Source organism: Belonocnema kinseyi, chromosome 3 (genome assembly GCF_010883055.1).
Source record: "Belonocnema kinseyi isolate 2016_QV_RU_SX_M_011 chromosome 3, B_treatae_v1, whole genome shotgun sequence".
Lineage (NCBI taxonomy): Eukaryota > Metazoa > Arthropoda > Insecta > Hymenoptera > Cynipidae > Belonocnema > Belonocnema kinseyi.
The window spans coordinates 153,192,931-153,210,115 of NC_046659.1; the positions used below are offsets into that span (position 1 = coordinate 153,192,931).

General features: G+C 24.2%; 1 protein-coding gene across 6 annotated transcripts in view; it reads left to right on the top strand.

Annotated features, from left to right (window-relative positions):
- Nucleotides 1-17,185, top strand: part of LOC117168911 (insulin-like growth factor 2 mRNA-binding protein 1) — a 176,068-nt gene that overhangs the window by 148,739 nt on the left and 10,144 nt on the right. For 3 of the 6 annotated variants that reach the window (XM_033354855.1, XM_033354859.1, XM_033354857.1), the window contains 4 exons: nucleotides 1,292-1,468; nucleotides 3,746-4,126; nucleotides 7,827-8,079; nucleotides 15,406-15,768. In XM_033354855.1, the coding sequence (XP_033210746.1) occupies nucleotides 1,292-1,468; nucleotides 3,746-4,126; nucleotides 7,827-8,079; nucleotides 15,406-15,768 (1,174 nt within the window). The remainder of the gene's footprint in view (nucleotides 1-1,291; nucleotides 1,469-3,745; nucleotides 4,127-7,826; nucleotides 8,080-15,405; nucleotides 15,769-17,185) is intronic. The other 3 variants (XM_033354856.1, XM_033354860.1, XM_033354858.1) reach the window with 1 other exon arrangement.

Consider the following 17,185-nt stretch of genomic DNA (forward strand, 5'->3'; position numbering starts at 1 on the left):
TCAGGTAAAATGTGTTTTTTTTTTTCATTTGTAAACATAAATTTATAATACTAAAATTATTTTATATTATAATCTTAGGAAACTATTTCATTTTAAATTTATATAACGTATAAATTTACAATTTGGTTAAATTGTTTTTCTCTCTTGACTGAATAATCTTTTTTGGTTAAAAGTTCGTCTTTTTGGCTGAAAATTTCCAATATTCTGCAAGAATTGGTTATTTAAGCTGGAAATTGATCAATTTTGATAGAAAAATAATTTTTTTACTTCAAATTCATCCTTAAGTTTGTCGAAAATTAATCTGTTCAGTTTACGATTAAACTATTTGGTTGAAAATTTAAGTATTTTTTTTTTATTAATTAACTTTTTTGTTGACAAGTCATATATTTGGGTTAAAATTCATCGATTTTCTGAAGAATTCGTGTTTTTGACTGAAAATTTCAACCATTTGATTCAAAATTCAACTGTTTAATGGAAAATATTTTTTGTCGAGAAATGCAAATTCGTATTTTTGCCTGGAAATTTCAAGTCTTTTGTAGAAAAATTGTAATTTTGATTTAAAAATTCATCTCGTTAAGTTTTTGTATCTTTTTTATTGAAATGCAATTTTTTGTTGAAAAATAATATGTTTTGTTTGAAGATTAAACTATTTTGTCAAAATTCATCTTTCTTGCTTGAAAATTCAACTCTTTGTTAAAAATTGATCTTTTTCATTTAAAAGCTTATCTTCTTTGGTAAAAATTAAACTATTTTTTCGTGAAAATTCAACTACATGTTTGAAAATTGATCTACTTGAAAAAAATTAAAATATTATGGTAAAGATTCATCTTTTTTGGTAAAAAAAATATATGGTTGGAAAGGCTTGTAAAAAAGGTTGCACTTAAAATCGTAGGAATTAAAACCTTTTGAAATTGAAGCTTTTTTAATTGTTAAAAAAAATGCGGCACTACCTACTGAGAAAAATGTTAGCTGGCAGAATCCGAAAATACCTGAAAAAGATCCTGGACTTGTCAGATAATTATTTTTAACAATTGTAATGAATATCTAAAATGTCAATTTCTTTATAACAAATGAAATTTGAATGAATGACAGTTGTAGTGCAAGATATTTAGATTGAAGTGAACTTGAGTAAATGTTGTTTCGGGAGTACTTGAAAACATAGATTATGTACTTACATTCTTGCTCTTATCTTTTGTGATTTCACAGTTTTATTTCTCGGCTGGCGTATTTATTGCGTCAATTGTCGTCGAGTGTGTAATAACTAGAATCTTTTCTTTTTATTTGCTTTCAGCAGTGGTGCCGGTAACAAAATCTTAGTGAGTAATTTGCCAGCTCACGCGAGATTTGAAGATGTGGAGCAGCTTCTTTCAAACTATGGACAAATACAAAATATTGAAAAAGTGTCCTCCCGCGATCCAAACTCGCAAAGCGTCCTCATCAGTTATGAATCCCAGGAACAGGCACAGCAGTGAGTATTTTTTAAAAATGCGTAAATATCTTTGAATTTCAGATTCAATCGGGTTGATGATTGATCGTTTTTGGTTGAAAATTTAACTATTTGGTTGAAAATTCATATTTTCCGGTTATAAATGCATCTGTTTGGTTGAAAATTGGTCTTTGGGATTTAAAAATTCTATTATTTTTGTTGAACATTCTATTATTTTTTTGGATAAAATGCCTACTATTTAGTCGATAATTTAATTTCTTTCTTGAAAATACAATTATTTTGTTTAAAAAAAATTTTCTTTTGGTCAAAGATCAACTGCTTAATTGAAAAAATGTTGGTTGAAACTTGCTCGATTTTAGTTAAAAAGTTGAAAATTTTGGTTGAAATTTTTATTTTTTGACTGAAAAATCTTTCCTAGTTCCTAGGTCAAAAAAGTGTCCAGGGATTCCAGAAATTTCAAAAGTTGTCAAAGGATTTCAAGATTTTTAGAAGATACAAGGAATTTTGAAGACCTTTAAAAACTCAAGGAATTTTTAAGAATTTGAAATATTTTGGGTATTTTAAAATAATTCGAAGAATTTTTTCAATAGATTATAATAATTTTATTTTAAAGGATTTTAGGATATTTTTAGTACATCCAAGGAATTTTCAAGAACTTTAAATTTTTTAAGAAATTTCAAAAGATTTCAAGGAATTTGACATTCTTTGGACTATTTTGTTGAAAAATATATTTTTATTTACATTTTTGTGGATTGTTTCTTTTCGTATTTGGAAAACGCAATAATCTGAATAGATTGGTTCAGAATTACTCACTTTTTTTTTGAAAAATTAATGTTTTTAACTATAAATTTAACTATTTAGTTGATGAAAATTCATACTTTTCGGATGAAAAATACAACTGTTTATCAAAAATTCATGTATATAGGTTAAGAATTACCCACAATTTTGGTTTATTTGAAAAAAATTAATGTGTTGACTCTAATTTAACTAAATGTAAGTATTTCTTTCAAAATTTTTATATTTTTTTTGCTTGAAAATTCCATTTTTTTGTAGCAGAGTTGGGTTTTTCGGTTTAAAATTTAATTATTTGCTAAAAACTTTCACTGTTTTGTGGAGAAATCGTTTTGTTTTTACTAAAAATTACGTAATTTAAAACATTTCAAGCCGGATTCAATATTTTAGAATATTTAAAGAGATTCCAAAGTAATTGTAAAGAGATTTAAAGAATTTCAAGGGATTTCCAAGAGTTTCAATATGCATTGGTTTTTAAATTCACCTTGAATTTTTATGAATTTGATCGAATTCTTCTATTTTATCTCAGATTCATCTAAATTAATTTCACTTTTACGAAAATCAAATGATTTCTTAACATTTTTCCAAATCATTTAAATTAAATTTTCCGTTAAATCAATAAATTTAAAATAAAAAGTAAAATTTCAAAGAAATAGTATAATTTTTAACTAAGAGAACTAAATTTCTATACATAACAAAATAATTTTCGACAAAAATTGGAAGATACATTTTCAGTTAAAAAATTAATTCTAAATAAGAAAAAACTAATTTTCAACCAATCAGATGAATTTTCTTACAAAATAGACGAATCTTTAACAAAGTACAGGATTTTTAAACCAAATATTTGAGTTTTCAACTAAGGAAGATAAATTTTGAATCGAACAGGTACGAGTTAAATTTTCAGTTAGAACAATTAATTTTCAACTGGAAAACATAATTTTGAAGAAAATATTAAAATTTTGAATTAAAAAAAAAGGTTTGTCAACTAAAATGATGAATCATAAAATAAATGAATCTTTAACAAAGTAGTTTCACTCCCAACTGAGTAGTTGAATTTCAATTTCAAAAGATGAATTTTTAAGAAAAAACGTAATATTTTATATTTCCATCAAATAGGATTCGTATCTTTCTTACCAAAAAATAGTTGAATTCACAAAAAAAAATATGAATTTTCAACAAACAGTTTTAATCCTCAACCAAAAAGAGATTAATTTTCAACCACATAGTTGCACTTTTTAACCATAATAATAAAATTAACTTTAACTTTAGTTTTTCGAAAATTTTCTAAATCTGGCGCCATATGTTCCATGTTCTTTAACTTGGTACGTTTTGTTAAATCGCAAATTAGTCGCTGGGTATAATACACCCAGTGTGCCCTTTAAGGGTTCTCAACATGAATTTCTCGGGCCTGGATCCAGGAAACTTGTCTAAAATCGCCTTACACTCAGAAAAGAAATAAAAAAAGGTATGGCTGATAAAAATGTTTGCTTGTTTTTTGTTTTCCAGGGCTGTGAGCCAATTGAATGGGTACGAGTTTGAGGGAAACCCACTGAAAGTGGAGATGGCTAGTGGGGAGGGTCGACGAAGGGGTCGCAGTCAGCGAGGTGGAGTCGCCTTCTCTGGAATTCCTGGATCAGGTCGTCAAACAGACTTCCCGCTTCGTATTCTGGTCCAGTCGGACATGGTGGGGGCGATAATTGGCCGACAGGGATCGACGATAAGACAGATTACACAGATGACCCGCGCCAGGGTCGATGTTCACCGGAAGGACAACGTCGGATCCCTCGAGAAGGCCATCACCATCTACGGCAATCCCGAAAATTGCACCAATGCCTGCAAAAAGATCCTCGAAGTCATGCAGCAGGAGGCCACCAACACCAACAAGGGGTTCGTATCATTATTCAATAAACAATAAATTAATTAATTAATTACCCAGAAATTAGGGAAAATTCAATAACTTTTATTTGTTCAGATATCAAGTTTCTTGAATTATTTGGAAATATTTTTGGCTGTTTTAACCTTTAAACTGCACGCTTACAAATACACCTTCAGTTTGTTGAATAAGTAAATAATAGGAAAATATGCCTCGAAAGCCTCAGTGATAATTTAACTATTTGAAAGAAAAAAAAAACGTAGGCAATTGGAAAAAAAAATCGTAAAGCTCGTTGGGTGTTTGATACCCAGTGTGCAGTTTAAGGGTTAATAAAAGATTCCTACAATTTTTAACAGGTTTTAATAATTTTATGTGATTTTTTAGGTTTTAAAAAATTGTAGTATACATTTTTTTTATAATTTCAAGGAATTTTCAAGAACTTAAAAAAATTATTACAAGGGATTTTCACATAAGATTTCAATAGATTTGAAAGATTTTCGGGTATTTTTAAAAATTAAAAAGCATTTGAAAAAGTTAAAAAAAAAACGAAAAATTAAAAAAAATAAATTTCAATAATTTGAAGGAATTACAAAAAGATTTGAATGATTTTAGAGTAGTTATTTTCAAGTATTCAAAGGTCAAGAGTTTCAAAAACATTACAGGGATTTCAAGAAATTTCAGAAAATTTGATATATTTTTGTGTATTTTAAATGATTACAAGGAATTTTCAATTGACTTTAGTACTTTAATGGGATTTCAACGGATTAAAAATATTTTAAGATATTTAAAAAAATTGTAAGACATTTTTCATCGATTTAAATAATTTGAAAGGATTTTTGAATATTTTAGGATATTTTAATTTTAATAATTTATGGAAATTTAAAAATATTTGAAAGTTTTTAGGGTCTTTAAAAAAAAAATTCAATGTTCAAGAGCTTCAAATCATGCAAAGGGATTTTAAAAGATTTTGAAAGATATATTATGTTTTAGTGTATTTTAAATGATACCAAGGAATTTAAAATAGATTTAAATAATTTGAAGGAATTGCAAATGATTTTCAAGATCTTAGAGTAATTTTCAAACTTTCAAGGAATTTTTGATAGCTTTAAAAAATGTTGAGGGATTTCAAAGGATTTTAAATATTTTAAGGTATTTTCAAAATTTCCAAGGTGTTTTCAAAAGCTTCACAAAGCTTCAAGGAATTTCAAAGGATTTGAAATATTTTAGGGTATTTTAAACGATTTATAATCGAATTTTTAATAGATATCAATAACTTCAAGAGATTGTAATGGACTTTAAATTAATTTAAAGATTTTAAGTTCTTTTTAACATTCAGAAGGAAAAAAAATATCCCAAAGCATTAAAAAGATTTCAAAATATTTCAAAGGGTTTCAAATATACTAGGGAATTTAAAAATATTTTAAGAATTTTAAAATTTATTGCAGTAAGTTGAAGGAAATTCAACGGGTTTTAAATATTTTAGGGTATTTTTAAAAATTCCAAGGCATTTTGAAAAGCTTTATAATGTTTATAGGAATTTCAGAGAATTTTAAAGATTTTAGAGTATTTTTTAAACATCCAATTTGCTATATTTTACTGTATTTTAAATGATTCCAAGGAATTTTGAATAGATTTCAATCATTTGAAGAATTTTCAAGATTTTAGAGTAATTTTTAAAATTTGAAGGAATTTTTTAAGGCATGAAAAATGTTATACTAGGGAATTTTTTTAAGTATCTAGGATTTTAAAAAATTTTTGCGGTAATTTGAAGAAATTACAAAGGATTTTTTCAAGACTTGTGAAGTGATTTTTAAAATTTCAAGGAATTATATAGGGCTGTACAAAATTTTAAGGGAATTTTTAAAGGATATGAAAGGTTTTAAAATATTTTAAGACTTCGAAGATTTTTTAATAGATTTGAATAATTTAAAGAATTTTAGGTTTTTTTTTAATATCTAAAGAATTTTCAAAACATTTTTAAAAGTTTCAAAGGATTTCAAAGAACTTGAGGCTGTTTTCGGATAATTTAAAAGTTTTGGAAGAAATTTTTACTAGGTTTCAAATCGTTTGAAGGGATTTCAAATAATTTGGAACATATTATGGTATTTTTAAAAAAATCAAGTAATATTTAAAAGTATTAAAAGATTTCAAGGGGTTTCAAAAGATTAACAAATTTCCCCGGGAGTTCAAAAATGTCCAAAGTTGCCAAATAATTAAAAATATTTTCGAGTATTTTAAAAGATTCTGTATAATTGCCAATACATTTCAATAATTTTGGGAGTTTTTAAAGTATTCTAGAAAAATTTTGCAAGGAATTTCAATAGATTTTAAATATTCTGGGTATTTCAAAAAAGATTCCGAAAAACATTTTCAAGTATTTTAAGATATTTCTAAAACATCCAAAAAATTTCAAAGAATTTAGTTTTTTTGTTTGAGAATTCCTAGAAATTCTTAAGAGCTTTCAATTTTTGGCAAAGAATTTTAGAAGATTTCAAAGGATTTTTTAAAAACATTTTATGGTATTTTTAAAAATTCAAAGGTATTTCAAAAGATTCTGAGGGATTTTCTTATCGTATTTGAATAATTTGAAAGAATTTCAGAGGATTTAAAATATTCTAGGCTATTTTGTAAGATTTGAAGACACTTTCAGATAATTAAAAAAATTGCTAGGAATTTGAAAAAATTGTCATGCTGTTGCAAAAAATTTCTTAAAATTTCGAAAAGTATTTCACGGGATTTTATAATAATTTAATGGATTTCAAAGAATTTATTTGAAGAGATTTGAAAAAAATACAAGAGATTTGAAAATATATTTTTTTCGATTCATTTGAAATTCACTCTAAATTTTTACTAATTGATCTTAAATTTTTTGCAATTATTTAAAAACTAATTAATTATTTTAAAAACTAGTTAGAATTTAGTGTAAATAATCCAAAACTTTAAAAATTGTTGTCAAATTTAATTTTGAAAATCAATTAGGATTTATTATAAATAGCATAAAATTTTGAAAATATTTCTTTTTTTTTTAACATTGAAATATTTTAAAATGCCTTGAATTCTAAACATGCTAAAACGAAATTTTTCAAATTATCTCCTATAAAATTATTTCAAAATCCGTTAAATTTTCCCAAAAATATTCTAGAGCTCAATTTTGCAAAATGATACAAAATACTTTCAAATTCCTAAAATAGGTTGAAAATTAATTAGGATTATAAATAACCCAAAATCTTGAAAATATTATTTATCTCATCTTTGCAATTTTTTAAATGCCTTAAATTCAAAAAATGTTAAACAGAAAATTGTAAATGATCATTTTTAAAATCCTTTAAACTAAAAACAGTTCAATTTTTGTATTTTCAACGAAATGCAGGAATAAATAATCTTAAATTTTTATAAAATTCATCGCAATCAGAAGTATTTTTTAAATATTTTTTCTCCAATTTATTTGCATTCTTTTGAATTTATCTCGAGTTGTTGTTTTGAAGAATCGAATTCTTTTGAATTCTTTTAGATTTAAAAAAGTCACATTATTTATTGCAAAGTAAACATTTATCAATTTAAATATAAACAAATTTTATTCCACTAATAAAAGATTCTATATGAAAAATATTAGAAGATGAGAATTTTTCTCTCTAAATATTGGCGTTCGCGAGAAATGAAAAGTGAAAAAAGAAACAGGGAATTTAAAATTGACCAGTGTTTTTGATTCAACAGTGAGATCACACTGAAGATCCTTGCACACAATAATCTGATTGGTCGCATAATCGGGAAGGGTGGAAACACAATCAAGAGGATTATGCAGGACACTGACACCAAGATCACCGTTAGCAGTATCAATGACATCAACAGCTTTAATCTTGAACGCATCATCACGGTCAAGGGATCCATTGATAACATGAGCAAGGCCGAGGCCATGATTTCCCAGAAACTTCGTCAAAGTTACGAGAATGACCTTCAGGCTATGGCTGTAAGTTAAATACACTTTTTTTTATTTTTTATTTGATTTTTTCTATAATTAACAGGCTTCGGACTCGCTACAGTTTTTTTTTTTGAGCCATCAAACTATTTTTCTATTATTTCAGAGAGAGAGAAAATTGACACTATTTCTTTACTCTTCCTGAAAAAAAAAATATATATTTTCCGCTCATTGGCTGGAATAATATTTTCTTTATTTAGTCTAAAGAAAATATTTGCAACATTTTATTTCATTTAAAAATATTCCAGGACATTTTTAATAGATTTAAATAAATTTTTTAAAAATAAATTGCTGTATTTTAAAAATGTCGAATGTTTAGGGGTTTTAAAAACTTGAAAGGGATTTCGAAATATCAAATAATTTGATATATTTTAGGATATTTTCAAAGAGCTTCCGAGGATTTTAAAAGATTTGAAATATTTCAGGGTAATTAAAAAGTTTGAGGAAATTTTTAACAAATTTTAATAACTTGAAGGAATTTGCAAGGATTTTTGAGTATTTTTTTTATTTTAAAGGATTTTAAATATTTTAGGGTATTTAAAAAGATTCCGCAGAATTTAAAAAAGATTTCAGTAATTTGAACAAATTTTAAAAGAATTTTAGGGTATTCTTAAAAAAATCCAAAGAATTTTCAACAAAAAGATTTCAAATAATTTTCCTTTTTCCTTTTTTTAGTATTGTCAAAGGTTTTGAAGAGATTTTTTATTAAATTTCAATTATTTGAAGCGATTTTTAGGAATTTTTAAGAGCTTTAACAACAAAAAATGCCACTTTCTTAGTTTTCCTGAAACAAAATGTTTTTAAACTACTAGGAAATTGTTTCAAGAAAATGTTTCCAATATTTTATTTTATTTAAAAATATTCCAAGACATTTTTAATAGATTAAAAGAAATTGAAGAAATTTAAAAGGATTTTTAAAGATTTTAGGGCATTAAAAATTTTTTTTTTTTAATTTTTGAGATGTTTACAAAGCTTCAACGGAAAGATTCCGCAAAATTTTCAATAATTTGAAGAAATTTTTAGATAAATTGTTTGTACGGTATTTAAAAAAAATTCCAAAGAATTTTTCATCAGCTTTACAAAGTTTTAAGGAAATTAAAAATATTTCAAATAATTTGACTTTTTTTTAGTATTGTAAAAGGTTTCGAAGAGATATTTATTAGATTTCAATTATTTGAAGGGATTTCTAAGAAATTTTAAGAGCTTTAAAATATATATATATATATAAATATTTCAATATTTTATTTTATTGAAAAATATTCTTAAGACATTTTTGATAAATTTAAATAAATATAAGGAATTTAAAAGGATTTTTAAAAATTTTATTAGTTTATTTTAAAAAATGTTCAAGTTTAAAAAAGTTCAAAGAATTTAAAAAGGTGTGAAATATTTTAGAATATTTACAAAATGCTAAGAAATTTAAAATAAATTTTTAATAATTTGAAGGAATTTTAAAGATTTTAGAGTTTTTTTTATTTCAAAGGTTTTTAAATATTTTAGGGTATTGTAAAAATTCCGCAGAATTTTCAATAATTTGAAAAAATTTTTGAAAGAATTGTAGGGTATTCTTAAAAAATCCAAACAATTTTCAAGAGCTTTTAAAAGTTTTAAGGGATATCAAAAGATTTAAAAGAATTTGATATTTTTTTGTGGGTATTTTGAAAGGTTTCGAATACATTTTGATTATATTTCAATTATATGAAGGGATTGATAGGATTTCAAAGATATTAGGAGGGTATTTCGTAAATTTCTAGGAATTTTCCAGATCTTTAAAATATGTCGAGGAATTTCAAAATTTCTCGAAGAATGAAATTTTTTAATTTAAAGAGTTTAAAAATGTTTTTAAGAATTTCAGAAAATTTTTAAATATTTTAGGGTATTTTAAAAGATTACAAGAAATATTCAATAATTGGAAGGGATTTAAAAGAATTTTTAAAGATTTTAGTATATTTTAAAAAATTAAAAAGAATTTTGAAGGGGTTTAATAAAAAGCTTTAAAGGATTTCAAAATATTTTAAATATTTTAGAATATTTAAAAAAATGCTAAGAAATTTAAATAAATTTTCAATAATTAAAGAATTGTAATTTTTTTTTTTGATAAAATCCAAAGAGTTTTTAAAGACTTGAAAAAGTTTTAAAGAAATTAAAAAGATTTCATAGAATTTGAAACTTTTCTTTTAGTATTGTAAAACGTTTCCAAGGAATTTTTATTATATTTCACATATTTGAAGGGATTCATAGGATTTTAAAGACATTAGGAGGGTATTTCGTAAATTTTCAGGAATTTTGCAGAGCTTTAAAATACATCGAGGGATTTGAAAATGTTTCAAATAATTAAATTTTTTGTTAATTCCAAAAAAATTTCAAAAGCTAAAATGTTCCAAGGCCTTGAAAAGATTTGAAATATTTTAGGGCATCTTAAAAGATTTTAGGTAATTTTTTAAGAGCTTTAAACTAAAAATATCCGTTTTTTTACCAAAAATTGGGTAGTTAATTTTTCATCAAAGAGAATTAATTTTCAATAGAAAACAAAAGAAATTTTCTAAAGAACTGTTTAATTTTGTACCAATTAGTTTAATTTTCCACCAAAAATGTTGAATTATCAAGCCAACAGAATTGTAACCCAGAAAAAAACGAATTTGTAACGATGCGATGTTATTCAAAATTTTATTTCATTAATTTTTATTTTCTAAAATTTTGTGTTGCAAATTAAAAAAAATTTTCTGCAAAACTGTTTAATTTTGTACCAAATTGTTGAATTCTCAAGCCAAGAAGACGAATGTTCTAAAAAAACAGTTTCATTTTTAATAAAATTGTTTAATTTTCTCTGAAAAAATTAATTTTTAACAACAAAAAGAACAATTTTTCAACTAATTATTCATCTTTGACCGTTGGATTTTGAACCTAAAAAGATGTAATAATTAATATCTCGACAAAAGTAAATTTTAATAAAAAATCAAAGACGCGTAGATTTAGTCAAATTAATTTCCGACATCAAAATTGAGTTCGTACTAAAAAAGACGAATTTTCAAGAAAATATTTAAATTTTCAAACAAATATTAAATTTTCTACCAAATTGTTGAATTTTCGAGCTGAAACTGATTTTTTTATTTACAAAATAGTTGAATTTTCAACAAAAAATTGCAATTTCAATCAACACTTTTTAATGATGTACTTGCATTTTAACAACATAAAAAGTGAAATTTTCAATATCAGAGATGGATTTTCAAACCAAAAAGATGAATTTTGACCAAAATATTTGAATGTTTCAATCAAGAAATTTGTGTTTTTAACGAAATTTTTGAATTTGTATTAAAAATAATTGAATTTTGAACTAAATTTTGATAATTGATAGGCTAAAGAATAATATTTAGGTTTCGAATTTGAAATGGGAGACTTATCACTTTTGCTTTTTAAAAAGTTAACCTGGGACATTTGGGCATTTGTCGTATGCAGGCAATCTGTCAGAAAAAACAGGTATATTAAACTGGAAGGGTTCCCGTACCGACCACTTGATTTTTGTGAAGTCAGTTCCGTTTAACCCATCTATAAAACTAGATTTTCTATATTTGTTTTCTATATTTTACACTATTTAATTTCTTATTAACAAATTATATATATTTTGTTGTTGTTGAAAAATTACATCCTTTTAGTTGAAAATTTATCTCTTTGATTGAACATTAATTCTTGATTGACAATTTAATTGCTCAATTGTTAGTTGACAATTTATTTTTTTAATTGAAAATTCATGTATTTTCTATAAAATTTGTCTTCACAAAAAATTAATCTTTTTGTTTTAAAATAAAGCTACTTAGTTCAAAATTGAACTCTTTTCTCAAAAATGTATTTTTTTGATGAAGATTCATCATTTTAGTTTGAAAATTGATTATATTTTTGTTGAAAATTAAATTATTTGGTTGGAAATTGGTTTAGAAAATTAATTTCTTTTACCTTAAAAATTAAGGTATTGCAATTGAATATTCATCATTTTACTTACAAGTTTATTATTTTTTTTAACTTGAAAATTTAACTATTGCATTTTTGGTTTAAAATTGATATTTTTTAGTTCAAAATTTTGCCATTTGTTTGAAAATTGGAATTAAAAGCGTTCTAAATTTAAAAATTCCAGATTACAATTTTTTTATGGATAATTTTATTAGAAAGGGGTTGAAATTGTATCATTTCTAATTCAAAGCTTTCAAAATTGAAAAATCTTCTTTTTAATTAAAAACTCTTGAATCTGAATAATTTAAGATTAAAATTTCGAAAACAGGGCAAGTTAAAAAGTTTAAAAAAGTAATATTTTCAGATTAGAATTTTGCAAATTTGCCACAACTTTCTTTCGAAGATTATCCTGTTAGTAATCATTTTTATTAATTGATTGCAAATTTAATAATTTATAATTTTTTGTTGATTCCTCTGTTTGAGGGGAAATTTCATCTTTCTTAAATAAAAATGTAACTTTTCAGTAAAATTTTTGTGAATAATATTTTTTTTAAATGTAAAAATTTATTTTTGGTTTAAAATTCATATATTGGTGTTGTAAAATGAAATGAATTACAAATTCACATGTTTTAGTACAAAATTTAATCTTTTTTAGATAAAAGTGCAACTATTTTCTAGAGAATTCGACTAATTTGTTAAAAATTCATCCTTTTTTGTTGTGAAAATGAGTCTTTTTGGATTAAAAATTAAATTTTTTTCGTAGAAACTTATTTTTGTTTGTTAACAAAATTCAATTTTTGATTTTACAGTGTCAAATGGCAAATTTTTTTGATGAAAACTCAACTTTCTTTTTCTTTTTTCATTGAAAATTCTTCTACTTTCAGAGAAATTTTATCATTTTTTTTTCTTGATAAAAATGCAACTACTTGGTAGAGAATTCAACAATTTTGATAAAAAGTCATCTTTTTTGGTTGAAAATTCTTTTTTTTTTATTGTAAATTCAATTTTTTGGTAGAAAATAATTTCTCGTTTAAAAATTAAATTTTTTTTCTTATTAATTAATTTTTAATAGAAAATGTAACTTTTTAATTTTTTTAATATTGATATTTTTTAGTTGAAAATTTAATTTTTTTTTGGTAAAAATGCATCAGTTTCGTGGAAAATTAATTTTTTGCTGAAAAGTCATCTTTTTTAAATTCAATTTTTGTAAAGAAAATTTGCCTCCTGGCTTAAAGATTCAATAATTTTGATATACTTTAGTTTATTTTTTGAGTGAAAAATCTTTATTTCTTGGAAATGCGTCTTTTTCGTTTTAAAATTCTTTTCTTTTATTGTATAAATTTCATTTTTTTAAATAAAATATAACCTATGATACTTTTTTCGAAATATAATACTTTTTTTGTTTTTGATAAAAAGAACTAATTTTCAATTAAAGAATATAAAATTTCAACCAAATAGTAGATTTTTTAAACCAAGAGATTAATTTTAAACAAAAAAATGGGACTTTTTAACAAAACTGGTTGAATTTTCAATAAAATAATTAAACTTTTAATCAATTTGTAGAATTTTTAACCAAACACCAAGAATATAATAGTAGACTTTTCAATAAAAAATATTAACTCTGAAAATAAAAGGTGAATTTTTCAATTAAAAAAAAAGTTTCCATCAAAAGATCAATTTTCAACAAAAAAATATGAATTTTCTTCAAAAGTATAAATTTTTGACCAAAAACGATGACTGCTTTTTAAAAAATCGGTTGAATTTTGACATAAATTATGTTTTTTAAGTAAAAGAGATTATTTCTTAAACAAAAATTCAATAAGAGACTTTTCAAATAAAAATAACTAATTTTTAACCAAAAAAGATGAATTTTCAACCCAAAAATATGAATTTTCAATTAAACAAAATAGTGGAATTTGTAACTTTTTCAAATTTCATGTTTTTTTTTCGTTTAAGATTCATAATTTTAGTTGAACGTTCGTTTTTTTCGGTTAAAAAAATAAATAAAAAATTCTTTTTGTTGTAAAAAAGTTTTTTTAAACTGCAGATTCAAATATTTTGTTCAAAAAAGTCAACTGATTAATTGTAAACACAATTTTATGTTATTATTTCATTATCTCGTTTTTAAAATTAATTTGTTTTTATAGGCAATTAGACTTTTTGGCTTGAAAATTCCACAAATTAGTATAAAATTAAACTGTTTCGTAGAGAATTCGTTTTTATTTTTATTTTCATTGAAAATGCATTCTCAATGAAAATTTATTTACTCTAGTTCCGATTAAAAATTTAACCTTTTTGGTTAAAAAATTCAAGATTTTGGTGAAAAAATATGTTTCCTGTTGAAAATTCGTCTTTTTTGGTAGAAAATCTATTTTTTGGGTAAAAAGTAAGTCATGTTGAAGATATATAAACTTTTTGGTCAAATTTAACTGTTCTAAAAAATTTTGTAACTACAATTTTGTTGTGGAAATATCAACAATAACATTTTTTGATAAACATTAATCTTTTTTGTTGAAGATTCAATTCATTTTTTGGTAGAAATTTCATCTCTTTGGTTAAAAATGCAACTTTTAGTTGAAGATTAATCTATTTTGGTTGAGGATCAAACTATTTTGTTGAAAATTTAAAAAATTTGGTATAAAATTCAAGTATTTGGTACAAAATTCAACATTTTTCTTGAAAATTCGTTTTTATTGTTGTTTTAATTAAAAATTAATTTTTCTCAATAGAAATTCATCTACTAAATTTTTTTGTTAAAAATAGAACTCTTATAGTTTAAAAATGCAGACTATTAATCTGTTTGGCTTGAAAATTCAACAATTTGGTCACGGATTTAACTATATGGTAAAAAATTAAATAGTTTTTTAAAAAAAATAGTTTTTTTTTTTTTAATTGAAAATTAGTTTTCAGTGGAAATGTAAATACTCAATTTTTCAGGGTTTTCAGGAAGCAAAAAATTCCGGGTCATCTCCCGGCTTACAACAAATTACAACGTGTTTTTTTTTGTCTCATTAAAAAAATGGTTATCATCTACTAGTAGACCTGGCCACGCGTTGCTGTGGCTCAGTTACAATACGTTGAATTTATATTATACTGAACTTGGCGCCATCTGCTAGAAACTTATGGAGTATACAAATAAAAACATTTAATTTACAATAAAAAAAATATTCTGGTAACTAAATCAGATATGAAGTATCCTATCCTTTAAGTTGTACCAAATTACACACAATATACAAAATTTCATCAAGATCGGTTAAATAGTTTCGGAGTTTAGTGGTGACAAACATAGAGATTCGGGTAGAAACGACTTGTAGCATTGTATATAATGATTAAATAATACTTGATAATGAAGGAAATGATGGTTTTTCGCAGCCACAAAGTATGATGTTCCCGGGACTGCACCCGATGGCGATGATGTCGACGGCCGGGATGGGATACAGTTCTCGTGGACCGGGATTGTACGGATCGGGGCCGGCTCCCTATCCCTATCAGAGCAGTCTGCCAACGCAGCAGGGCGGCACGCCAGCTGCCGCCGACACGCAAGAGACGACCTTTCTCTACATTCCGAACAACAGTGTTGGTGCCATCATTGGCACGAAGGGATCGCACATCAGGAATATTATCAGGTTCTCTGGCGCGAGTGTCAAAATCGCCCCTCTCGAGCAAGACAAGCCGGCCGAGCAGCAGACCGAGAGGAAAGTCACCATTGTCGGATCGCCGGAATCTCAATGGAAGGTATGTCTCCACACTTGCATTTTTTTATTTATTTTTATTATTTATCATTATTATTAAAGCAAATTTATTCAACATTTTTAAAGAATCAGCAAATAATTGATTTTTTATTTAAAAGGAACTTTGCGTTCTTTAATTAATAATTTTAAACAATTCGAGAAAGTCCGGGAATGTTTGGGAAAACCTGCTCGAGTTCGGGAATTTTCGAGAAACTAAAGTTGAAGTTCATTTTATTATTATGGTTAAAAATCGCAACTGTTTGTTGCAAAATTAATCTCGTTTGTTTGAGGATTCAAAATATTATCTTGAATATTAATCTTTTTTGGTTAAATTCAAATATTGTTGGTATAAAATTGTTGGTCTAAAATTAAAATACTTTTTTACTAAAAATTCAATTATTCAGTCGGAAATGGAACTACTTTATTAAAAATCAATTTATTTCGTTGTTAAGTCATAATTTTAGTTGATAATCCTTTTTTTTTTTGTTCAAAATTTAATTATTTTCTTGAAAAATATGTTTTCTAGTTGAAAATTAATTGTTTTGACTAATAATTTTACTCGTACATCTTTAGTCGTTTATCATATTAATTTAATGTTATGAAATATATTAAATTATTTTATCATCGCAATTCTAAAATTCCTGTATTTTATTGAAAATTCGAATTTGAGGGAGAATATTTAAACATCTTTGTGACAGATTCCTCTTTTTTGTTAAAAATTCCTTTCAAAATTCATCTTTTTTGGTTCAATTCAACTATTTTTGGTACTAAAATTAAAATCTTTTTTCATTGACACATAAAATATAACGTTTTTTCTTAAAATTTCATCTTTTTTGGTTGAATTCCACTACTTTTGGTAAAAAATTTAAATCTTTTTTGTTTTAATATCAAATATTACGTTTTTTCTTAAAAATTCAACTATTTTTGGTAAAAAATGGAAATTTTTTTTCATTGAAATATAAAATATAACTTTTTTTTTCTTAAAATTTCATCTTTTTTGGTAGAATTAAACTATTTTTGGTAAAAAATTAAAATCTTTTTTCATTGCAATATAAAATATAACATTTTTTCTTAAAATTTCATCTTTTTTTGATGAATTCAACTATTTTTGGTAAAAAATTAAAATCCTATTTTCATGGAAGTATAAAACATTACGTTTTTTCTTAAAATTTCATCTTTTTTGGTTGAATTCCACTATTTTTGGTAAAAAATTTAAATCTTTTTTGTTTTAATATCAAATATTACGTTTTTTCTTAAAAATTCAATTTTTTGGTAAAAAATGGAAATTCGTTTTCATTGAAATATAAAATATAACGTTTTTTTTCTTAAAATTTCATCTTTTTTGGTAGAATTAAACTATTTTTGATAAAAAATTAAAATCTTTTTTCATTGCAATATAAAATATAACATTTTTTCTTAAA